The 25395-nt window shown below is 45.6% G+C and overlaps 1 protein-coding gene across 3 annotated transcripts in view; it reads right to left on the reverse strand.

Moving 5' to 3' along the window:
• The window catches only part of C2 (complement C2), a 46613-nt gene extending 27998 nt beyond the window's left edge, over positions 1-18615 (reverse strand). The window contains exons 1-5 of one of the 3 annotated variants that reach the window (XM_054978402.1): positions 18427-18615; positions 16518-16619; positions 14895-15080; positions 12446-12619; positions 10156-10266 (exon numbers count right to left, since the gene is read on the reverse strand). In XM_054978402.1, the coding sequence (XP_054834377.1) occupies positions 10156-10266; positions 12446-12619; positions 14895-15080; positions 16518-16619; positions 18427-18505 (652 nt within the window). In that variant the 5' untranslated portion in view covers positions 18506-18615. Of the gene's footprint in view, positions 1-10155; positions 10267-12445; positions 12620-14894; positions 15081-16382; positions 16620-18426 lie in introns of all 3 variants that reach the window. The other 2 variants (XM_054978401.1, XM_054978403.1) reach the window with 2 other exon arrangements.
• Between the last annotated feature and the right edge of the window lie 6780 nt (positions 18616-25395).

A 25395-nucleotide genomic window follows, 5' to 3' on the forward strand; every position in this document is an offset into this window, starting at 1 on the left:
TCCTCCAGGAGCTCAGGGGCAGCAGGGGGAGGGAACATGAGGCAGGAAATCCAGAGCAGCTTTTTGCAAGAGAGAGAGAGAGAGAAAGACAGAGAGAAAGAGAATCCCCATCTCTACCTCTATGCTTGCTGTATTCCCTCCCACTCACCCCAGTTTAGCATCCCTACATATTTGATCCTGGTTTCCCTCCATCCAGTGTGGTGTGGACAGCCAGTGTTGTATAGTGCTTAGAGTGTCAGCCTAGGATCTGGGAGACCCATGTTCGAATCCTCGCTCTGCCATGGAAGGTTGCTGGGTGACCTTAGGCTAGTCACAACAGGATTGTTGCGAGGATAAAATGGAGGCTAGGAGAATGACATAAGCCACTTTGAGTTCCCATTAGGGAGAAAAGTGGGTTATAAAGGAAGAAAAATAAAAAATAAAATAAATCTCATCCAGATGTATTGTCGAAGGCTTTCACGGCCGGAGAACGATGGTTGTTGGGGGTTTTCCGGGCTGTATTGCCGTGGTCTTGGCATTGTAGTTCCTGACGTTTCGCCAGCAGCTGTGGCTGGCATCTTCAGAGGTGTAGCACCAAAAGACAGAGATCTCTCAGTGTCACAGTGTGGAAAAGATGTAGGTCATTTGTATCTACTCAGGAGGGGTGGGGTTGAGCTGAGTCATTCTGTAAGAGTTTCCCAGGGTGTGGAATGCTAATGGCGGGAGGCTTCACTGTAACCTGAGGAGGTTCTTTTGCATATGGATTGGTGCTTGATGTGCTAATCTTCTCTGCAGGGCTATTGTCGGGTGTGGAGTGTTTTGTTGGCCTGGTGTTTTTCAGAACTGGAGCCCATGCTCTGTTCATTCTTAAGGTTTCTTCTTTCCTGTTGAAGTTTTGCTTATGCTTGTGAATTTCAATGGCTTCCCTGTGCAGTCTGACAAAGTAGTTGGAAGTGTTGTCCAGTATTTTGGTGTCCTGGAATAAGATACTGTGCCCTGTTTGAGTTAGGCTATGTTCAGCCACTGCTGATTTTTCAGGCTGTCCAAGTCTGCAGTGTCTTTCATGTTCTTTTATTCTTGTCTGGATGCTACGCTTTGTGGTCCCGATGTAAACTTGTCCACAGCTGCAGGGTATACGGTATACTCCTGCAGAGGTGAGGGGGTCTCTGCTGTCTTTTGCTGATCGTAGCATCTGTTGTATTTTTCGGGTGGGTCTGAATACTGCTTGAAGGTTATGCTTTTCCATAAGCTTTCCCATCTGATCAGTAATTCCTTTGATATATGGCAAAAACACTTTTCCTGTAGGTGACTGTTTTTCCTTGGTTGTTTGATTCATCCTGGGTTTGATTGCTCTTCGGATTTCATTTCTGGAGTAGCCATTTGCCTGAAGTGCGTGGTTTAGATGATTAATTTCCTCATTGAGAAAGCGCGGCTCACATATCCGTCTTGCACGATCCACTAATGTTTTCATTATGCCTCTTTTCTGTCGGGGGTGGTGATTGGAGTTTTTGTGTAAGTACCGATCAGTGTGAGTTGGTTTCCTGTAGACCTTGTGACCTAACTGAAAGTTTGCTTTGCGGATGACCAAGGTATCCAGGAATGAGAGTTTTCCCTCACTTTCTTTCTCCATTGTGAATTGTATGTTCAGGTGGATGTTGTTGAGATGATTCAAAAACTCCCTCAATTCTTCCTCCCCATGGCTCCAAATGATGAATGTATCATCCACAAACCGGAACCATACACTGGGTTTGTGGGGTGCTGATTCTAGAGCTGTTTTTTCAAAATGTTCCATGTAGAAGTTTGCTATAACTGGGCTGAGTGGGCTCCCCATGGCCACCCCATCCATCTGTTCATAGAATTCGTTGTCCCATTGGAAGTAACTGGTTGTCAGACAATGATGGAATAAGGCTGTTACATCCTCTGGGAAAATCTGATTAATCAGTGCAATAGTGTCTTTTACTGGAACCTTGGTAAACAGGGATACAACATCAAAACTGACAAGTATGTCTTGTGGATTGAGTTTCAGAGAACTGATTTTGTTGATGAAATCTGCTGAATCTTTGATGTAAGACGAGGTTTTCCCGATGTGGTCCTGCAGGAGATCTGCCAGATGTCTAGCTAATTCATATGTCGGTGAACCAATGGCACTCACAATGGGTCGGAGTGGGACTGAATCTTTATGTATTTTGGGGAGTCCATATAGTCTAGGTGGCTGTGCTTCAGTCTTGCATAGTTTTCTGTGCGTGTCGGGATGTAGTGAGGAATTCTTGATCAGCGCATTTGTTAGCCTGGTGATTTTGCAAGTGGGATCTCGTTTTAGTTTTTTGTAGGTGGAGGGGTCCAGGAGTTCCTTAATCTTCTTTTTGTATTCCTCCGTTTTCATGATCACTGTAGCATTGCCTTTATCAGCTGGTAGAATGATGATGTCTGGATCTGCATTGAGGGTCTTGATGGCATTTCTCTCCTTGCGTGTTATATTGCTGGTGGGAAGCTTTGCCTTTCGTAGAATCCTGGCTGTCTCTCCTCTTATTTCCTCAGCTTCCTCTTCAGGTAGATGACGGATGGCAGCTTCTACATTTGCAATGATGTCTTCCACAGGAATTCTGGTGGGGGTGACTGCAAAGTTTCCTCCCTTTGCCAAGATGGAGGTTTCTTCTGGTGAGAGTTGACGGTCTGTCAGATTGATGACAATGCGTGCATTGTCGAGCATTGGGCTTGTCTGTCTTTTTTCCTGTAGTTTGTTAAACTTCTGCTTCTGTCTGGGTGTGTGGTTGGTAAACACTTGTTCCATCTTCCTGTAGGTGAGATTATCGACCTTGTCCCAATCCTGACTTCTCATTTTATGGCTGGTGTTGATATGCAAGCAAAATAGCTCCTTGTCTGTGGCAGCAAGTTCTCTGCGGGTAGTGTGGATTCTCTCACGTAAGAGGGCCTGTTCTAGACGGTCATAAATGCGGTTCGCCTGTGTGGTTTTGAAGATTCTTTTAGTTGTGAGAAAAGATGGAATGGTTCTTGTGTCCCTGCAGCGTAGAAGAAACTCACTACATCCCGACACGCACAGAAAACTATGCAAGACTGAAGCACAGCCACCTAGACTATATGGACTCCCCAAAATACATAAAGATTCAGTCCCACTCCGACCCATTGTGAGTGCCATTGGTTCACCGACATATGAATTAGCTAGACATCTGGCAGATCTCCTGCAGGACCACATCGGGAAAACCTCGTCTTACATCAAAGATTCAGCAGATTTCATCAACAAAATCAGTTCTCTGAAACTCAATCCACAAGACATACTTGTCAGTTTTGATGTTGTATCCCTGTTTACCAAGGTTCCAGTAAAAGACACTATTGCACTGATTAATCAGATTTTCCCAGAGGATGTAACAGCCTTATTCCATCATTGTCTGACAACCAGTTACTTCCAATGGGACAACGAATTCTATGAACAGATGGATGGGGTGGCCATGGGGAGCCCACTCAGCCCAGTTATAGCAAACTTCTACATGGAACATTTTGAAAAAACAGCTCTAGAATCAGCACCCCACAAACCCAGTGTATGGTTCCGGTTTGTGGATGATACATTCATCATTTGGAGCCATGGGGAGGAAGAATTGAGGGAGTTTTTGAATCATCTCAACAACATCCACCTGAACATATAATTCACAATGGAGAAAGAAAGTGAGGGAAAACTCTCATTCCTGGATACCTTGGTCATCCGCAAAGCAAACTTTCAGTTAGGTCACAAGGTCTACAGGAAACCAACTCACACTGATCGGTACTTACACAAAAACTCCAATCACCACCCCCGACAGAAAAGAGGCATAATGAAAACATTAGTGGATCGTGCAAGACGGATATGTGAGCCGCGCTTTCTCAATGAGGAAATTAATCATCTAAACCACGCACTTCAGGCAAATGGCTACTCCAGAAATGAAATCCGAAGAGCAATCAAACCCAGGATGAATCAAACAACCAAGGAAAAACAGTCACCTACAGGAAAAGTGTTTTTGCCATATATCAAAGGAATTACTGATCAGATGGGAAAGCTTATGGAAAAGCATAACCTTCAAGCAGTATTCAGACCCACCCGAAAAATACAACAGATGCTACGATCAGCAAAAGACAGCAGAGACCCCCTCACCTCTGCAGGAGTATACCGTATACCCTGCAGCTGTGGACAAGTTTACATCGGGACCACAAAGCGTAGCATCCAGACAAGAATAAAAGAACATGAAAGACACTGCAGACTTGGACAGCCTGAAAAATCAGCAGTGGCTGAACATAGCCTAACTCAAACAGGGCACAGTATCTTATTCCAGGACACCAAAATACTGGACAACACTTCCAACTACTTTGTCAGACTGCACAGGGAAGCCATTGAAATTCACAAGCATAAGCAAAACTTCAACAGGAAAGAAGAAACCTTAAGAATGAACAGAGCATGGGCTCCAGTTCTGAAAAACACCAGGCCAACAAAACACTCCACACCCGACAATAGCCCTGCAGAGAAGATTGGCACATCAAGCACCAATCCATATGCAAAAGAACCTCCTCAGGTTACAGTGAAGCCTCCCGCCATTAGCATTCCACACCCTGGGAAACTCTTACAGAATGACTCAGCTCAACCCCACCCCTCCTGAGTAGATACAAATGACCTACATCTTTTCCACACTGTGACACTGAGAGATCTCTGTCTTTTGGTGCTACACCTCTGAAGATGCCAGCCACAGCTGCTGGCGAAACGTCAGGAACTACAATGCCAAGACCACGGCAATACAGCCCGGAAAACCCCCAACAACCATCGTTCTCCGGCCGTGAAAGCCTTCGACAATACATCGAACACCTCTACGGGGAGGAAACATTCCAACAGACCCGAAGATTGGAAACACTTCGGAACAAGAAAGCACATCTACTCTGTTCTTTGACCTTTCTTCTACGCTGCAGGGACACAAGAACCATTCCATCTTTTCTCACAACTAAAAGAATCTTCAAAACCACACAGGCGAACCGCATTTATGACCGTCTAGAACAGGCCCTCTTACGTGAGAGAATCCACACTACCCGCAGAGAACTTGCTGCCACAGACAAGGAGCTATTTTGCTTGCATATCAACACCAGCCATAAAATGAGAAGTCAGGATTGGGACAAGGTCGATAATCTCACCTACAGGAAGATGGAACAAGTGTTTACCAACCACACATCCAGACAGAAGCAGAAGTTTAACAAACTACAGGAAAAAAGACAGACAAGCCCAATGCTCGACAATGCACGCATTGTCATCAATCTGACAGACCGTCAACTCTCACCAGAAGAAACCTCCATCTTGGCAAAGGGAGGAAACTTTGCAGTCACCCCCACCAGAATTCCTGTGGAAGACATCATTGCAAATGTAGAAGCTGCCATCCGTCATCTACCTGAAGAGGAAGCTGAGGAAATAAGAGGAGAGACAGCCAGGATTCTACGAAAGGCAAAGCTTCCCACCAGCAATATAACACGCAAGGAGAGAAATGCCATCAAGACCCTCAATGCAGATCCAGACATCATCATTCTACCAGCTGATAAAGGCAATGCTACAGTGATCATGAAAACGGAGGAATACAAAAAGAAGATTAAGGAACTCCTGGACCCCTCCACCTACAAAAAACTAAAACGAGATCCCACTTGCAAAATCACCAGGCTAACAAATGCGCTGATCAAGAATTCCTCACTACATCCCGACACGCACAGAAAACTATGCAAGACTGAAGCACAGCCACCTAGACTATATGGACTCCCCAAAATACATAAAGATTCAGTCCCACTCCGACCCATTGTGAGTGCCATTGGTTCACCGACATATGAATTAGCTAGACATCTGGCAGATCTCCTGCAGGACCACATCGGGAAAACCTCGTCTTACATCAAAGATTCAGCAGATTTCATCAACAAAATCAGTTCTCTGAAACTCAATCCACAAGACATACTTGGCAGTTTTGATGTTGTATCCCTGTTTACCAAGGTTCCAGTAAAAGACACTATTGCACTGATTAATCAGATTTTCCCAGAGGATGTAACAGCCTTATTCCATCATTGTCTGACAACCAGTTACTTCCAATGGGACAACGAATTCTATGAACAGATGGATGGGGTGGCCATGGGGAGCCCACTCAGCCCAGTTATAGCAAACTTCTACATGGAACATTTTGAAAAAACAGCTCTAGAATCAGCACCCCACAAACCCAGTGTATGGTTCCGGTTTGTGGATGATACATTCATCATTTGGAGCCATGGGGAGGAAGAATTGAGGGAGTTTTTGAATCATCTCAACAACATCCACCTGAACATACAATTCACAATGGAGAAAGAAAGTGAGGGAAAACTCTCATTCCTGGATACCTTGGTCATCCGCAAAGCAAACTTTCAGTTAGGTCACAAGGTCTACAGGAAACCAACTCACACTGATCGGTACTTACACAAAAACTCCAATCACCACCCCCGACAGAAAAGAGGCATAATGAAAACATTAGTGGATCGTGCAAGACGGATATGTGAGCCGCGCTTTCTCAATGAGGAAATTAATCATCTAAACCACGCACTTCAGGCAAATGGCTACTCCAGAAATGAAATCCGAAGAGCAATCAAACCCAGGATGAATCAAACAACCAAGGAAAAACAGTCACCTACAGGAAAAGTGTTTTTGCCATATATCAAAGGAATTACTGATCAGATGGGAAAGCTTATGGAAAAGCATAACCTTCAAGCAGTATTCAGACCCACCCGAAAAATACAACAGATGCTACGATCAGCAAAAGACAGCAGAGACCCCCTCACCTCTGCAGGAGTATACCGTATACCCTGCAGCTGTGGACAAGTTTACATCGGGACCACAAAGCGTAGCATCCAGACAAGAATAAAAGAACATGAAAGACACTGCAGACTTGGACAGCCTGAAAAATCAGCAGTGGCTGAACATAGCCTAACTCAAACAGGGCACAGTATCTTATTCCAGGACACCAAAATACTGGACAACACTTCCAACTACTTTGTCAGACTGCACAGGGAAGCCATTGAAATTCACAAGCATAAGCAAAACTTCAACAGGAAAGAAGAAACCTTAAGAATGAACAGAGCATGGGCTCCAGTTCTGAAAAACACCAGGCCAACAAAACACTCCACACCCGACAATAGCCCTGCAGAGAAGATTAGCACATCAAGCACCAATCCATATGCAAAAGAACCTCCTCAGGTTACAGTGAAGCCTCCCGCCATTAGCATTCCACACCCTGGGAAACTCTTACAGAATGACTCAGCTCAACCCCACCCCTCCTGAGTAGATACAAATGACCTACATCTTTTCCACACTGTGACACTGAGAGATCTCTGTCTTTTGGTGCTACACCTCTGAAGATGCCAGCCACAGCTGCTGGCGAAATGTCAGGAACTACAATGCCAAGACCACGGCAATACAGCCCGGAAAACCCCCAACAACCATCAATCTCATCCAGAGCTTTGAACTTTAAAAAAATGTTACGTTGTACAGAAAAAATAATTTTACCAAAAGTGTCATAAATAAAGCATGACATAGGATCATTCTGACTCAAATACATCTTGAAGAATACAAGGAAGAGATTGATAAGTTCTCAGAACAAGTTTACTTTATGCTTATCAGGCAGGAGGTTACTAGGACATAGTCCATCTGCGTAGGGCCATGAAGGCATGCCAAGAGGCACAAAAAAACCCAAAAGTCGGGGAGGAGATCTGGTTTTGTCCATAATGAGATTGTCCCATGTCTGCCTCTAGTGGCTTGTTATCTGTAAGGTGCACTCGATCTTTCCAAAAGCACAAAATTTGGTAGCAACATCTGATGATAAAGACTTTGCTTGGTACTCAATACATTTGTTAGAAAATAATCAAAAGAAGCGTAGTTAGATCAGAAAGGCAGCTTTGTCTCCAGCAGGTAGCCCTGGCACCAGGATTTTACGGGGCCTTTAAGTAGGATCCCTCAATATGGAACAGGCAGGGCACAGAAACTGAGCGTTCTCTCCTGTTGCCTCTGACCTGTGCAAATAGTGAGAAATAGTGGGCGAAGACATCGCTCACTGAGAGCGGGGCCACAAGTGACAAAAGGCACAGGTTGGACACTTGTCAGCTTCCCTCAAGTTGTGATGGGAAATGTAGGCATCCTGGTCTCGCAGCTTCGCTCTCCAACTGCTGTCCAATGGACTTTTCAACTGTCACTTGTCCAACATTCCGCCAAGCTGCCTACATTTCCCGCCAAAACTTGAGGGAAGCTGGCAAGTGTCCAACCTGTGTCAGGCGTCACTTGTGGTCCCGCTCTTAGGCTTGTGGCTGGCAGGTGGCTTCCACTTTGAAACAGCCACCACTGGAGACACTGGAGATTAGGTAAGCTGCATGCTTCCCGTAAGAACCAGGGCCGGAAGTAAAGCACCTGGAGGAGAGCAAGCTATCAAGGAAAAGAGCAAGCTGGTTACAGAGAGAGAGAGAGAGAGTGCAAGATATTTTTTACTCCCCTTTCTTCGTGGCCTGCTTGCTGTCCTCCAGGCGCCTTGGCCATCTCACTCTCTCGCCTTACTCTGAGCCTCATGCTACAGTGGCAGTAAGAAGGCAGCAAGAGAAGTAAATGGTGCCTGGGCTTCCTACTACTCTGAGCAGGCCAGAGTAGCACTTCCCGTCTGCCTTCCCGCTCTTTCCCCAGTATAAAGTACAGCACCCTTGGCTGGCTTGCTCTCAGCTGAACTGTGAATCTTGTGGCAGGGACCGAGCAAGAAAACAGGGAAGCAAAGAGTGCACGTGTTCCACAGTGGCTGGGAGACAAAACCCTAATTTCTCAGAGGAGTTAGCCGTATTAGTCTGTAGTTGCAAAATAGTACAGAATCCAGTAGCACCTTTAAGACTAACCAACTTATTTGTGGCATAAGCTTTCGAGAACCACAGCTTGCATCTGATGAAGAGAGCTGTGGTTTTCAAAAGCTTATGCTACAGATAAGGTGCTATTGGACTCTATACCAATTGCTCAGAGTAATTTTAAAAGATGATAGTTATATGTTTAATATTAATAATTAGGAATTAAAGAGTGTGATTGGGTGCACAGGGCATATACTAGTCATATGGCTCTTTTGGTTGATGCTAATTGTGAATGCGCCCTGACCTGGATGGCTCAGGCTAGCCTGATCTCATCAGCTAAACTGGGTTGGCCCTGATTAGTACTTGGATGGGAGGCTACCAAAGAAGTTCAGGGTTACGTGCAGAAGTAGGCAATGGCAAATCACCACCGAATGGTTCTTGCCTTGAAAACACCATGAGAGGTCACCATAAGTCAGCTACAATTTGATGGTATTTTCCGCCGCCAAGATCGTTTCACTGGGTGTTACTGAAACATTGTGTAGGGCTTGTTATAGCAGGAGAGACTGGGGGCTGCAGCTGTGTTGTGAGCCATTGTTAGATAAAGCCCTTGGGATCCTGCTCATTTGGGCTAGTCCCCTAAATCCCTGATTCCCAAGGTTATCCAGGCTTTCCTGCCATTTCCTGGGACTAAATAAAAGGTTCTAGAGCTATGCCCCAAGAATAATTTACATGAAGACCTGAGATCACTTCTGATGGGAACATTGATATTGTGAGCCTAGGACTCCCAACCATTAACTGATCTCCAGGATACTGAAATCAGTTCCCCTAGAGAAAAAAGCTGCTTCGGTGGCTGGCCTTTATGGCGCTATACCCTGCTGAGATCCCTCCCCAACCCCACCTTGCCCAGGCTTCACGCCCAAATTTCCCAACCCAGAGTTGACAGCCCTAAGTGAACCTCTACTCTACTCTCAATTTCCTCTGGCTTATCAGATCACCTTCCAATATCTGTTTTGAACTTGCCTATATTTATTTAAAACATTTTTATGCTGCCTTTCTACCTAAGCAGGGTCCCCAAGGTGATGAACATGAAAATATTTGAACATTAGAACAATATTTAAAATATATTTTAAAAACATATAAACACACAACCTCAAAACCAGGAAGGAGGCCCAATAACAATTATTGGGAGTATGCCAAATGAAATAAGGAAGTCTTTAACAGTTGGCGGAAGATAACAATAAAGGGAGACAGATAAATCTCCTTGAGGAGGTAATTCCAAAGTTTTGGCATCACTAAAACAGGACCAGAGACTAGAGGGTTCAGACCTACCTTGTGGCAACCCAGAATGGTCAGACCCAGATGATACCACACTCAGAACATTGGTTAATGAGGCTCCAAATTCAGCTCCAATGTCTTCCGCCCGATCATACGAGTAAGGGGCTGTGGGTGAGAGAGAGGAGACCACCCCCGTGGGTCAAAATGGCAGAACATGAGTTCTTAAGAGAGGGGTGGGTTAGAGCTGGAAGGAGCCAGGTTTTGTAAGGTGTGAAGGGAAAACAAAATCTACTGGCTTCTTTAGGAGTCTAGTGTGTTTTTCTAAAAAAATAAGCAGTTTTAAAACATTTCAAATAAATACACTTCAGCAGAATTGAGGGAGCGCCAGGACTCTGGGGTTCTCTGGAAGAACTGAGGAACCCATTTGTTTAAAGGGCTGCATAACAACAATAATATTGATATTTAATGTTTGCCAGTTACCTATAATAGCTCAGTATTGCACACATATGTGGTCCCTGACAGGGTTTACAACCTAAAGTTAACACAATGAATGAGCGAGGGAAGTAAATGAGGGAAACTGAAAAGAACAGATGAGGGACCAGAGTGGCCAGGTCCCCTGGGGGCTAAAGTGGGGGATGGGTGGGGTGGTGGGTACTTACTCTGCACATGTGCAAAGCACATGTATACTCCTGAATGCTCATGCGTCACTGGAAAATTATGTCATTTCTGGTGCAACATGGAAGTGATGGGTCATGCTGGGGTCAGTTCTCTAGACATTGCCCACAAACAGTGAAACTTTAGCAAATCGGCCCTGGTGTGACCAGGGCTTTCACAGTGTGCTGGAAATGTTGTCATTTTCTGGTGACACAAGAGCGCCGCACCCATTTTGGCTTCATGCCTCTTGGAAGGAGTGCACGAGGTCAGCCAGTTATTTGGGCCTCCCTTCCAGTAAGCCAAGTGAGTGGTGGGGAGGAGTGGCGGCTCGTGATGGGGGAACCCCTACTCCCATCAGGGGACTGGCAATCCTATGAGGGACTAAATCAGTCAGGAGGTGAAAAGAAAGATAGTTCAAACAGGAACAAAACATCCATCCAGGTGTCTACAATATCAGTGAGAATATCTACAGTAATGAACATGAATGCTGTGGACCAGTGATGGATCTGTTGGTGCTAGGATTGCCAAATGCGGTCTGGAAAAATACTGGATTCCAGGGAGGTGGAGGCCGCACTCACCTCAGTAATGATGTTCACATGCAAGTGCTCACCCCTAGTGCAATGACATCACTACCGGAACTGATGTCATTGTGCCACCTCCCCCCACAGCTGGGCTACATTTGCAGGAGACCAGGCTGCCTTGCTGGCTCGCCACTTTCCCAGGCTAGCAACAGTGCTCAAGAGGCTGGGCAGCTGGGCTGGCTGGCTACTTCCTCGGCAGAAGGAGGTGGAGGCAGCGCAAGAAGGCCTGCTGGCACTGCCACCAGCTCATGCACACCAGCAGCTCCTCCCCGACCCCAACACACAAAAATACCAGACACAAAACTACTAGACTGTCCAGGTGAAAACCGGACACCTGGCAACCCTACCTGGTGCCTATTTGCTTCTTACCAAAAGCAAAGAGCCAAATTCTTCCTTTTCTAGACCTCACTGGAGCACAAAGTGCTTCAGAAGAGCTCAAGAGACATCACTTTTGCATCTGTTGGACTATATAATAAATATAGCCAGCTCCAAGAATGATTGGCCTGTAGCCTCTCAACATTTTATGACTGCACACTTCCATGGCAGCCATTTTGTGACTAATCCTTCCAGCAAAGACAGCCATTTTGTGGTTGCAACATCCACTCATCATTCTCAAAATTCCAAGACTAAGGATCTTGATCTAGAGGAAGGGAATTCCATAATTAAATTATTACTTATTCATGTATCATAGTGGCATTCTGCCTTTCCATTAACTTGTTCAAAACGGCTAAGAATAGTTGTGCCAATAAAAAACCAGAAACTTGAAGACCAACACTTTTTTCATAGGTGGGCAACTGATAATGTCAGTTGTACTAAGAATGACAAACAGGTAGATTTTTGGGCCCTCCCTCTCCTAAAGTAATTGGTGTCTTCTCTGTCAGTTGAAGAAAAGACAAAAGGGAGGTTTTCTTTGTTGTGCTTCCTCAGTTTGGTGCTAAGGTACCACATTAGGAAAGGGAAAGGAAAGGAAGAGTTTAAGGAGAAGGAAGGCAAGAAGAAGGAATGTAGAAACTCAGAGGTTAAACAGCAGATAGCAAGACAGTCAAACAATTTTAAAAGTAGAAAGCATGGGAAACCTTTGTGGAGAAAAGACTTAACAGAACACTTACCTCTACAGCTTGTGTCTGCTCCTGACCACTCCCCCTCTGGAGTACAGACGCGTTGGGATGACCCTACCAAGTCCAGCCCCTTCAGACATTGGAATGAGATCCGATCACCAAGATGATTATGCCCCCCACTGGCATGTGCTCCTGGTGGGATGGCGAGACTTGGGCAATGTCCCGCTGCAGATGGAGTAAGATAAGACAGCATGTGCACAAAATGGCGAGAGAGAGATAACCATGACTATTTGGGGAAATGTGAATAAACATGGCAACTTTAAGAGTTTCAGCCTTCAAGCCCCACAATGAAGCAACATCTTTGCCAAGCATTATAACACATGGGCTGCTTCCACACACGTTGGATAATCCACTTTCAATACGCTTTAGTGAACATTTATAACTGATTTTCCATGTGTGAAACAAAAAATCCACTTCTAAAGGATAACTAAAGTGCATTGAAAGTGCATTATTCAACGTGTGTGGAAACGGCCATGGACTTGTCATTTGCAGACCCCTGTTCTGCGTCCCAAATAGAGATGGGCACGAATCGGGGCAAAAAATGAACACGATGTTCATTGTTCGTTGCCATCCATGAACAGGGATTCACGAACATTGATGGACATGACATGTTTGCGAACATGTTCGTAGTTGGAGGTTTGTGGGAGCCAGAACGCCCCCCTTGGGACTTAGCTGAACTTGAGCCGGGGAAAGGAGAGTCTATGGGTCTCCCCCTTTCATGTCATTTTCTCTTCACAGTGGCAAAAACTGGGCTGTCTGCTGGAAGCGAATTGAGGAGTTACAAACTGACTTTCCCAATGTCCAATACCCACCAAATTTGCAGGGGACATAGTCCTTACTGAAGACCCCCCAAGTTTCAGAGAGACTGCACCCCGAGAAAGGCATGATCCATGGGTCTCCCCCTTTCGTGTCATTTTCTCTTCACAGTAGCAAAAACAGGACTGTCTGCTGGAAGCTACTTTGAGGGGTTACAAACTGACCTTCCCAATGTCCAATACCCACCAAATTTGCAGGGGACATAGTCCTTACTGTCCTTTGAAGACCCCCCAAGTTTCAGAGAGATTGGACCCTGGGAAAGCCATGATCCATGGGTCCCTCCCTTTCCTGTCATTTTCTTTTCACAGTGGAAAAAACTGGATTGTCTGCTGGAAGCTACTTTGAGGGGTTACAAGCCGGAAGAAAAGCCAGAAGGAGTTCAGACAGAGTTCAGACAGTCCATGCCTATGTTGCCAGGGGAATTGATTGAAAGGCGCCAGACTGTCTGGCTTTACGAACGGCTGACGAACGCCACGAAGAGGGCTTGGAACGAACACGTTCACCGGGAACGGGGCCTCACGAACAGCTAGGGAACAAATCCCTACCCACAATTATTTGAGGAGCAGGAGAAAAATGAGGGCAGAGATAGTGCTGATGGTGATTATCTAGGAATAGCCCCAGTTTCTAGATTAAAAAGTAGAGAGCTTGTAGGGATTCCTAGAGCATCACCCAGAAGTAACTAGAGCATCACTCAGAAACGAGCACTAGAGAATGCAATGCTGCTTCTAGGTGATGCTGTAGGATTCCATACAATCTCTATGGTACTTTTGGCTTGTGGAAATTCCTAGAGTGTCACAGAGGATGTGATGTCACTTCCCCTGAAACTCCAGCTTCCCTAGTACCACCTAAAAAATCTCCCAGCATTTGCTGGCAAACCTAATAACACAGCAAGTTCCACTGCCCAAATCCAGCTAATTCAGTCCCTTTGAAAGTAATTGGGCTTCAGTTACTCTCAGCTAAATGCTTCCATTAAAGTTTACTCACAACCAATGTTCGTTGGGTTAATATAACACAAGGTAACCAACTCTGTACCATGTACCATGGTACCAACTCTGGGTTAGGAAATTCCTGAATATTTGGAGGTGGAGTCTGGAGATTGCAGGGTTTGGGGAGGAGAGGAAACTTGGCAGGATATCATGCAATAAAGGCCGCCCTCCAAATCAGCCGTTTTCTCCAAGAGAACTGATCCCTGTAGACTGTAGATGAGCTGTAATTCCAAGAGATCACAAGACCCTACCTGGAGGCTGGCAACGCTAATTGGAGGGGACTTTTCCTGTGCTGCATGCACCCCATCCTAGTTTCCAGCTCTTTTTACATCCATCTGAGGATATCTCCTCCCAGCAGGAATACAAGTAGCTTCAAAGTGATGAATGGGATGGGGGAATGGAATTGCGAAAAGGTTAATGCCCCCCCATCACTCTCTGAAAACTGCAGCCCCAGCAGCCACAACCAGTAAAAGGAAAAGCATACCCTATAAAATGATCACAGAACTATGTGTAATATGCAGTTCTGCTCTTAGAGTAGCATTTTGCAAGAGCAAAGCTGGCACAGCCCATAGCGTAATACCTCTCTTTTTAGAGGTATTCCTGTGCCAGGAAGCATTTCAAAAGCTAGTGGGATTTACCTCCATCATCGCAGACTGGAGAAGTTCCATTCCAGAGGCCGTTGGGCTGGCAATGCCGCTGAGCTGAACCGCGCAGCTGGTATCCATCAAAACACTCAAAATTCAAGGCACTGCCCACAGCATGTGAATTTTGTCGCGGGCTGAAAAAGCCATTTTCAAAGGCCTGCTGAGGAGGGCACCGCATGTCTGCAATGGAGAAAGTCAGGCCTCAGAACGGGCATTGTGGCATTGTGATCAGCATGTTAACTAGTACCTGGGACAACCAGGTTTCAATTACTGCTCCACCAATGAAGCTTCTGGACTGACCTTGGGCCTACCACAGCCTCTCAGCCTAACTTACCTTGAGTTGGTTGCTACGAGGATAAAGTGGAAGAGAACAATGGGATAAGCTGTTTTTAAAACTGGGATATAAACAAAAATAAGCATAAGTACAACCACTGTAAAACAACATTGAGGCATTCCTGTCACACTGCACACACCCCCCCCCCCCGAAAATATGACGACTTTTAAAACAGCATGCAATATTATAATTATACTATAAATACTAAAGAGCCATTCGGTGTTAAAAGTATTTCGCATACAGGAATCCTTACAACATCCCTGAAAACGTCAATATTTGTATCAGCATTTTGCTGAGGGGAGGGCTGAGGGGGAGACAACGATGACTTACACACGGCTTGATTACCCTGGCAAGTAGGGCTTTTTTTCAGCTGGAACGTGTTGGAACTGAGTTCCGGAACCTCTTGAAAATGGTCACATGGGCGGGTGGCCCCGCCCCCTGATCTCCAGACAGAGGGGAGTTGAGATTGCCCTCCGCGCCATGTGGTGTGGAGGGCAATCTCAACTCCCCTCTGTCTGGAGATCAGGGGGCGGGGCCACCCACCCATGTGACCATTTTATCTGAGGGCAACCCATTGAGTTCCACCACCTCTTTCCCCAGAAAAAAGCGCTGCTGGCAAGGATGTTATTTTGAAGCATTTCTCCTACCCCCCCCCATTTCCTCCCAGCATTGTGATGCTTTCAAGCCCCCGCTGGGTTTTCCCTATCTTTTCTGTCCTTTCCCAATCCTGCTTTGCAGCAATATTTCAGGAAATATTATTGTTGCAAAACCAGGATGGCTGCTACGTGAGTGGAAAAGTCTGGTTTTTCCCATTCCCTCCGACGTCGGGGCCATTTTCCCTGCCCCACCAACACTGGAGTGCTTTTTAAAGAGGGGGTTGTTATTTTTTTTAATTAGTATGTATCAATGTACCAATATAAGCCACCATCCAAGCAGTAGTTATAGTTTACCACATGCAAGGGAAGAGCACATCTATTAGGAGGACCATGTGTACCACACTCTCCCAGCAAGTGCTCTCCCTGTATGTGCAGTTGCTGGGATTCTAGTACATGTGACCATAACGATGGACAATACATGAGCTGCCTTGCAACTAATTAAATTCACTAGCCTTCTAGTGAACTCCAAGGTAATCAGCAGTCCTCACATACCTCGGCACAGTGCTTGGGTCACACGTCTGCCGGAGGGGGAACGCATGGGCGTCCAGCTCCCATCTGACTGGCAGATTCGGTTTTGCACTGGGTATGGATAGGAGCCATCTGGGCAGGAATAGATGAGGGTGCTACCTTGGTGATACCCATCTGAGAGCGACACGGTGCCACCTTTGATAGACACTTCTCTTGGGCATGACGGAGTAGAGTCAAGTAGAGATTCTTGTGTTGTATCAGCTGTTGAAAATGGGAAAGGAGTGTCATCTGTTGAGATTATTAAAATCTCTTTAGGATTTGATCCTTCCTCAGTGATCAGTTTCAACCAGATCCCAGCTGTGGCACAGCCATAAAGGATGTGCCTTAGCAAACATGGAAAAAGTCTTTTTCTTAATTTGAATCCTGGAAAAGAGATCCAGAACTTTCAATGAGACATGTACCTACTGCCCTTCCTATATATCTCCGGGCTTTGTCTGTGTTGGTTTTTACAGCATTTTCTCGGGATTTTGCTTCGTGCCTAGACTGTGAGTCATTAAGAGATCTATTGCATTTAGGAACAGCTTTTTATACAGGAGGAGCTAGGTCCAGCTGGAATAAGATTGTTTTGTTGTTGACTATGTCAGTCAAGATTTTGTCCTGGATCTTTTACACTTTTGAACTTTTCAAGTACTAAGCATTCTTGTTATGCACACACATCAATGTGTAAGTATTTCAAATAGGCTAAAAAAAGGTAAACAATCGCTAAAGTGTCAGTTTTAAAAAGTCCTAAACAAGAAATTTGGGTTGCAATTGTTTCTACTTCTTTTTATATTTTTCTCCTTTTTGTTGATGCAGAATCTACCGAGTAGTGGGAACAATATATACAATCAGATAAAACTCTTTGCTTTATCAGGAAATCAAAGTTGACAGAGGGAACCTGCAGAGAGGAATGGTTAAGGAAGTGTTGTTGAACTAGCGTAGCAAAAACAGCAAAGTTGTATCATCCCGTCACTGGATTTTAAAAATCTCAATGGTGACTGTCCTTACCTTGTATACTTTGCATAAAAATAAAACAGGAATCCAGCGGCACCTTAAAAACTAACAAAATTTATCCAAGCATAAAGTTTTCATGAGCTCACTTCGTCAGATGCATGAGGTGTTCATCTATTAAGTAGGTATACAGCAAACAAAAAGACAGGAGAGGGTTAGAAAGAGAGGCCAGTTTAAAACAAGATCTAATCACAAGAGTGATCAGCTGCTCTCAAGTAGATGAGGACAACCACTGTTGATAGACAGAGAAAATATAATTAACAAACTCATATCTCAAGGGAAGGGCAGGGTGAGACACAATAATCAGAGCCAGTTATAAGGTGCCATTGGAGCACCATTTTATTTTGCTTTTACAGGCTAACATGGAAGGCTTTTCCTAAAGATATCTCAGAATGTATCTCTTGCATTTTGTGGCCTTTTATCCCTCCTCATTAGAACTGTTTTTCCTCTATCCCAATAAATAGCTATATCTTCCAGCTAACACATTTCACATATCTGATGCAGTAGACTTGATTCCATGAAATTTTATTTCCCAATTAATGTTAGCTTGACAGATACCACAAGACTTGCTTTTTCAGTTTGCCATGATAGATTAATTCAGCTACCATTTTGGAAAAAAATCACAGAAATTTAAAGGGGAATGGAAAAAACGAAGGGCCAAAAAAGTACGGTCTCAACATCTAGTCTAACGCTGAGTTCTAAAGAACTGTGGACCTTGGTCTCTGTTTTGTAACGTTTTGGTTGGTACTAGGAACAAGGTACCGCACTGCTGTTTTCAGAATTTTTCCAACAATCAACAGGCATACCTACAAGCTTAGAGTGCAAACAAGGAAGAAAGATCATTGGAGACAGCTTCAGGTTAAAAAAAACAAGAAGGAAGAATCACCATTAAAGGAGTGAAGTGAAGCTTAAGGGGAAAGAACCCAGACAGTCTAGGACAGCACGTGGCCCCACCCTCGCTGTCCCTTGGATACATCCCACATGTTACCCAGTCCAGCAGTGACAAAGGTTTGACTACCTGCCCAAAGGATGAAGGTACAGAGGGAAAGGAGCATGGTACTGTCTCGGGGTCCAATTAGCATCCGCTGGGGTTTCATGCAGCTGCCACAGCTGCACAATGGAAATCTCTGACCCAAACTTTCCAGCTCCCGAGCAGAGGCACGGCAACTGCTGGATCTCGTCAAAGCTGGGAAGTGAAAGGATGCATGGGGGGGGGGGCAGGGAGGAGGATTGTGCAAGAACACTGAAAGCCTGTTGCTCTCTGCCAAACATCTCATAAAAGGGCTAGGCTTTGTACTGGTATCTGAACTGTTGCCTGCCCTGTTCAGCCCCAGCTCCTGTGCCTTGAAAGCAGGGGTCTCATGAATTACCGGTGGCAGCTTGCCGGCTGCTGAAGAGTAGCTCAGGCATCCCTTAAAGGACCCAGGCAAAGAGTGAGAAAAGATCTGCTCAATTTAAAAAAAAAGCTTTTATTTGATAGGATTTTTCTCTGCGCTGCTTTGCTAATAGCTTGATTGCTGGTGCTTTTCCTAGTCCTTGTTCTGTTTCTAGGACGGAACAAAAATAGTAATATGACCACTGTGTTACATGGCTGTGACTACACCAACCCTTCACACAGCTTTGTGTTGCCGCTGATCACCACATGGACAGGTGAACACACGATGGTGAGAATTTTCAGCAGGGAGGCAAAAGGGGCACTTGAGTGTCATCCGAACCACAGCACAAAACAGGTATTAAACTGATCAAGTAGTACAAGGAAAACTCAAAGGCAAGAACAAAAGCCGTATAATACCTTTTATGAGAATCAAACAAAATGACATAACACCAGGGCTTTTTTTCAGGGGGAACGCGGGGGAACGGAGTTCTGGCACCTCTTGAAAATGGTCACATGGCCTCCGCGCCGCTCAGCGGCATGGAGGGCAATCTAAACTCCCCTCTGTCTGGAGATCAGGGGGCGGGGCCACCAGCCATGTGACCATTTTCTCCAAGGGCGACCCACTGAGTTCCGCCACCTCTTTTCCCAGAAAAAAAGCCCTGCATAACACAGTGTACAAGCCTGTGAGTTCTCTAGAACTCTTCATCAGGTTGGATGTCACAGAAGTAAAATCGCAGACGTCCCAGGCCATGATCTTGAGATCTGTGTCAGTAGCCGCTGTACAATGCTGAGCAGTCACGTGGGTTGAAAATGGTGCTAATGCTGGGTTGCACCCTTGGCATTCTGGGAACAAGTTAAAAAAGACATCCTCCCCAAAATCAGTACTTGATCAAATGTCTCTCTCACACCAGAGGGTACACACAGTTCCTTTAAGCGCTGATAGCAAAGGGACAATGTTGTCCCAGGTTTAAAAGAATGGTTTGATAGAGTTAAACAAACATGTATTATGATTAAATTAACCTTTTTACAAAAAGGGGGGAATTGAACTCGCTGTGGAACAAATTGGTCTTTTTGGATAACTCGTATTGAACTGTATGTTTAAAGTATAGTATCTTGTAAATTTTAGTTCGTTATTTTATAATTTGTCCTCTCTTGTATAAACTATTAATAAAATAGAATTTTAAAAAAGGCTGATAGCAAAGGAGAACTTGGTGGTCCTTCTATTAACAAGACTGTTCCTTAGTGGCCCCATTACAGACAACAGGAGTTAGGGTCTGTCCAGCATCTCAGCTTGCAGGTGAGTCAGCAGCTCTTTCGCCAATTATTTTTTGTGGTGTCAAGAACTGTGACAAAAGTTGCTCCACGTCCATCCATTCCCATGCTCTCCTCCACCACCATGCTTATGAGGGCCTATGTTTGTCCCTGGGCTGCATGGGACACTTACAAAGGAGCGGCTGTTTCTATAGGTAACCTGACAGGTGTGGATGAGGCAGTCTCAGCAGGGGTCTCAAAATCACACAAAATAGCTGGAGAGCTTCAATTTTCACTGGAAATGCTGTTGCAGGTAAACATACAAAAAGTGCATGGGGGTCTCCTAATTCTCATGGCTTGACCCTAAACTAGGCTCTGCTGTGCCCTTGCACAGCAATTCCTTACCAGGGGCCAGAGCTAACCAACCCTCTTGCAGCCCCGCTTTTAACTTCAATTCTCCTCCTCCTGAAGCTGCCTCCAGCCATCTTTCACCTTGTAGAAGTACTTGGAGACAGGTTCCCCCCTCTTTCTAGCTGCCCAATCCCATTCTCCCATGCTGCCACCACAAAGGCTGCCCCCTGCCTTTCCCAAGCTTCCTGGATACTGCTCCAGTGGATAGGAGTGGCAAACCTCAAAAATCTGCCTGCCATTACCAGCTGTTCTTCTCATTCCCCCTCCTCTCAGAGTTTGGTAATTTGTGTGTGGATAAGTAAAATTATCCACAAGCCATAGAATGGATCAAAAAAGTCAACTGCCTTAGCCCCATCACATCCCCTCAGATATTTGAGGCAGCAGATTGGTGTAGTGATTAGACTGTCAGACTAGGATCAGGGAAACACAGGTTCAAATCCCCACTGTGCCATAGAAGCTCACTGGGTGACCCTGGCCTAGTCACATTCGCTGTCAACCGTGTTGTGAGAATAACATGGAGAATGATATAAACCACTTCGGGTCCCCACTGGGGAGAAAGGTGGAGTTCAAATGAAGTAAATAAATAGGCAAGGAGAAAGGAAGAGAAACCAGGTCACTGAAGGCAACCTGCTGACAGTTCATGAGGCTAAGTGAAGGGGCGTCACTGTTTACCAACCAAGACCATGAAGGTGCCCTGCAGCACAAGACCAGATTTCTGTTTCTAGCAGCAGTCATCCACCTGCCCTTAAGGATGGCACGACACCAATAGTCCTCCTTTGATATTTGTCTGGCACTTTCAGGTATACTGCTTCTGACCATGGAGGTTCCTTTTAGCTGTCCTGACAACCCTGCATAGATCTAGCCCATTGCTATAGCTGGAGTAAAATACTGCTGTCCAGTGCTAGTGTGTTTAACTGGGGAGGGGAAGCTTGTCCCATACTTGATATTTCTGGTTAGGTTTCTCTTTTGTTGGCGGCTGCAGGGCTTACAAGTCAGCCCCACGGCATGTGACCTCTGAAGGGCGCTGTTGGGAAAGCAAAACATGCCCTGTACAAACACAACCTCCCCACTTTCATTTCCCGTAAACCATTGTGATCGTTGCGCAGTTGCCAAGCCAGGAGTCAAGGCTACTCCCCCCACCCATCTTTTAAAGGGCCAGACAGTTCCCCTCCCCTCAAAACCCTGGCACGCCCCTTCCATTTTGCCGTAGGTAACAACAGATACAGTGTCTGCAGAGATTTAATACTTTCCCCATGAAGTTAGCACCTTTGCATCTGTCCCAATTATACACAGGTCAGCAATTCAGCTGCTGTAGTGTAGCAAGCAAGCAGGCAGGAAGGCAGCTGCTGGAACCCCACTATGTCTTGAGAACCCAGAGGCACTGCATTTCATTTTAATCATCAAATTCGAAAGCAGGTCAGTAATGCCTAATGGTCACATGCCCTTTATAATCCTACACAGCAATTTTAGCTTGAGTTGAAGTGATTAAAAGACAGCATGATGCATTAGATCTCTTAGAAATCTGCCCAAGCCACCCCACTAGAAATGTAAACTGGATATTCTGAAGCCATGGGAGGCAAAAAAAAATCAGAAATGTTGTATAAATTTCATTCCCCCCTTCATTTCCCCCCACAACACTTTCCTAAGAAACCAAGATCTATTTTGCTGCTTTAGCAACATAAAATGCATTATTTACAACTTTGTTAGCATATACAATCATATTAATACATTTTTATGGGATTTAAAATATAAATGCCTTGGTTCTTTACAGGAAAAAATTGCAAATACACTGAATAAAAGATGAGTTTTAGAACATTTCACTCATTCCAAAAGAAAAAATATATGATAGGGGGGGTTGTTTTATTTTTCACAGAGCTTCCTCAAATTGGGGGAAAAAATCTTTGGGTGGATAGGAAAAAAGCCCCTCTTTTTTCCCCCAGGCCTTCACATCTCTAACCCCTACACACACACAATTTTTAAAAACTGAATAATAAATAATAACAACTGCACTTATATACTGCTCTTCTAGACAGATTAGTGCCTCACCCAGAGCAGTGAACAAGCTAGTGTTATTATTATCCCCACAGTACAGCTTACCCAAGGCTGCCTGCTGAGCTCATGGCAGTAGTGGGATTTGAACCAGCAGAGTGTTAACAGCTGGACCACTTAACCACAGTGCTACAGCAGCTCTCAATAGAGAGCAATACCAGAATAATTTTGTTCAGTCACAACATTTTGCCTTCACTGAAAATATGAGCCATGGCTGACCATAATACAGAGGTGTTCAGGTCCTGAAACAGTCCACTCACGGCAATCTTAAATACATCAGAGATGCATTTTAGTGGTATGCATCTGTCCCAGTTTTACACTGCCTGAAAGGGACACAGAACGCACAGCTGGGTCATCCCTGTGCAATTTGTCATCTCAACAATCTTCTGAAGTAAGTGAATTTGAGAAAGCAAGTGATTGGGAGCTTCAAGGCGGAGAGGGGACCTGATCCCAAGTCTCCCTGGTTCTAGCCTTACACACTAATCACTACACCTACACAGGGGTCATTTCGTAGAAAAAGAGCTGGAGGAACTCTTTAATGTAACTCATTAGCATATGCCACACCCTTGCCATCGCCAGATGTGTGTCATTAGCATAACTGATTTGCATATGCCACACACCCCTGACATCACCTATCTTGGCTGTTTTGGACCCAATCTTGGCCATTCCGGGCCGAAATTGGGCCCAAAATGGCAAAAAGGGTCTGAAAATGGCCGAAAAGGGGCCCCAAATGGTCAGGATCAGGCCGCTGCTGATTGGGAGAGTGATCCACCAACCGTCAGAGGCCTGATCCGGTCCATTTCAGCCCCAATCCAGGCTGAAACAGGCCCAAAATGGCCGAGAGTCAGGTGGGCGGGGTCACCTGACATGTGACCTCTTTAGGGAACTGCCGGAACTGCGTTCCTGTGCATTCCCCCTTGAAATGAGCCCTGCACCTACATAATGCCATCCTTTACTATAGATCATAATAAACATTAGCTAGCACAGATGCCACTTTTTAGTGACTTTTCCTGCCTTTAACAAGAATCTAACACATGGCAAAATGAAACAAGTTCCTGGCAAGTTGCTCCTTGCCAGGAAAAAGCTTTACCTGCTTAATTTACGGTATACCAAGCTTTTGTTAAAGGCACAGGAGCAGGGCTATTAAATAAAGGGAGTGTTGGCAGAATGGCCCCACTGACCTGCAAGCGCTGCTCCATTCTGGCCCTCAGAGGTGTCTAAGAACCAATGACCAACCTATGCCTGGTGATGCACCACTTTCCTGGCCCACCTGGCCCTTGGTGAGGGTTTGACTCTTTCTCTAGTCTCTTTGGGGGTATAGCTTTAAATCCCACTGCTCTCACCCAAAGTGGCAGAACACTCCCACTGACCTGTGAGCAACACTGGCCCTCCAAGGTGTCTAGGCACCAGTGGCCATCCCAGGTCTCTGCCCATAAATGCACCACTCTCCCAGGTAGTTCAACTCTAGGAGGAAGTTTGATTCTCTCTCATTTCTCCTGTGGTATACTGCCACCATTTGGTCATCTTAGGGATTACTTGCAAGGACCAGTACTCCTAACTTCCCTTCTGCAGTGCCAGGACTGCTCACATCTCCTGTTACCTAGCAACTGATTTCCACAGGGCTGGTGGATTGGGGGGGGGACCCTTCTAAAACGGATTGTGTGTGCGTGTATGGGAGGGGTGTAGTTCTGGACTCCACCAATGCCCTTTCTTCAGGGGTGGCCCAAGCTGAGTGAAGGGAATCTGGGCCAATAGCCTCTCTGGCCAGACCTTCCCATCTCCTACCCCACCCTTCTCAGAGGTTTTAAGAGGCTGCTCTGCCTGCCCACCCAGGCCCCAGGTGCTGCTGGCTTCTGTCTCTGGTCTGGTTCCATGTGCAGGCTGCTGCCTGAGCCCTGCCTCCTTTCTGAGGTATGTGTGGGCCTCCAAGGTTTTGAGGCTGTTGCACCTCTAGGTGTGGTTTTACCAATGCTTCTTTCCCTATACCCCCTGGCTGATCGGCCGGCCTCCATAGTGTCTGTGCAAGGCTGCCCCCTGCCAGAGGCTCCTCTAGATTTGTGAGGGCAGGGGTGGGGCAGCCACCCCTTGACAATATATATTTTGAAAATCATTAATATTAAACTCATGAGGTAAGATCTCTAGCAGATCCCTCCCCCCAAACTAGGACTTCCAAGTCTTTAATACAGTAGCACTCACTGTGTCTTGTGGACAGCCACTTTTGCAGTTGCTATCAGCCAAAAGAGCCACATGTCTTTCCATCCCTGGCATGAGGTCTGCGCCTCAGGGAAGCTTGCAGCTTACCTGTTCCTCCAGCAGTGCTGTTTGAGGTGAGAACCACAAGCTCCATCAAATAAGGGACTTATCCACTTTCCTTATGGGAGCAGGGGGGTGGAAAGGTGCCACATTAATAGGGTCGCCAACCTTCAGATAGTACCTGGATATCTCCTGGAATTAAAACTGTTCTCCAGAGATCAGTTACCCTATTGAAAATGGCTGCTTTAGAGAATGGAGTTAATGGCATTATACCCTGCTGAGGCCTCATCTTCCATATCTTCAAGAAATTCCCAGCCTGGAGTTGGCAAGCTTACATAGTGCTCAGAAGAGTCACATATGGGTCAAGAGGCACTGAGGGCCAAACTACAAGTGACGACTGACACAGGTTGGACACTTGCCAGCTTCCCTCAAGTTTTGATGGGAAATGTAGGCAGCTTGGCGGAATGTTGGACAAGTGACAGTTGAAAAGTCCATTGGACAGCAGTCAGAGAGCCAAGCTGCAAGACCAGGATGCCTACATTTCCCATCAAAACTTGAGGGAAGCTGACAAGTGTCCAACCTGTGTCATTTGTCACTTGTAGCTTGGCCCTGAGTTAAGTATCACTAGGTTAAGGGATGGGGAATGGC

The sequence above is a fragment of the Eublepharis macularius genome, chromosome 4 (assembly GCF_028583425.1).
Source record: "Eublepharis macularius isolate TG4126 chromosome 4, MPM_Emac_v1.0, whole genome shotgun sequence".
NCBI lineage: Eukaryota > Metazoa > Chordata > Lepidosauria > Squamata > Eublepharidae > Eublepharis > Eublepharis macularius.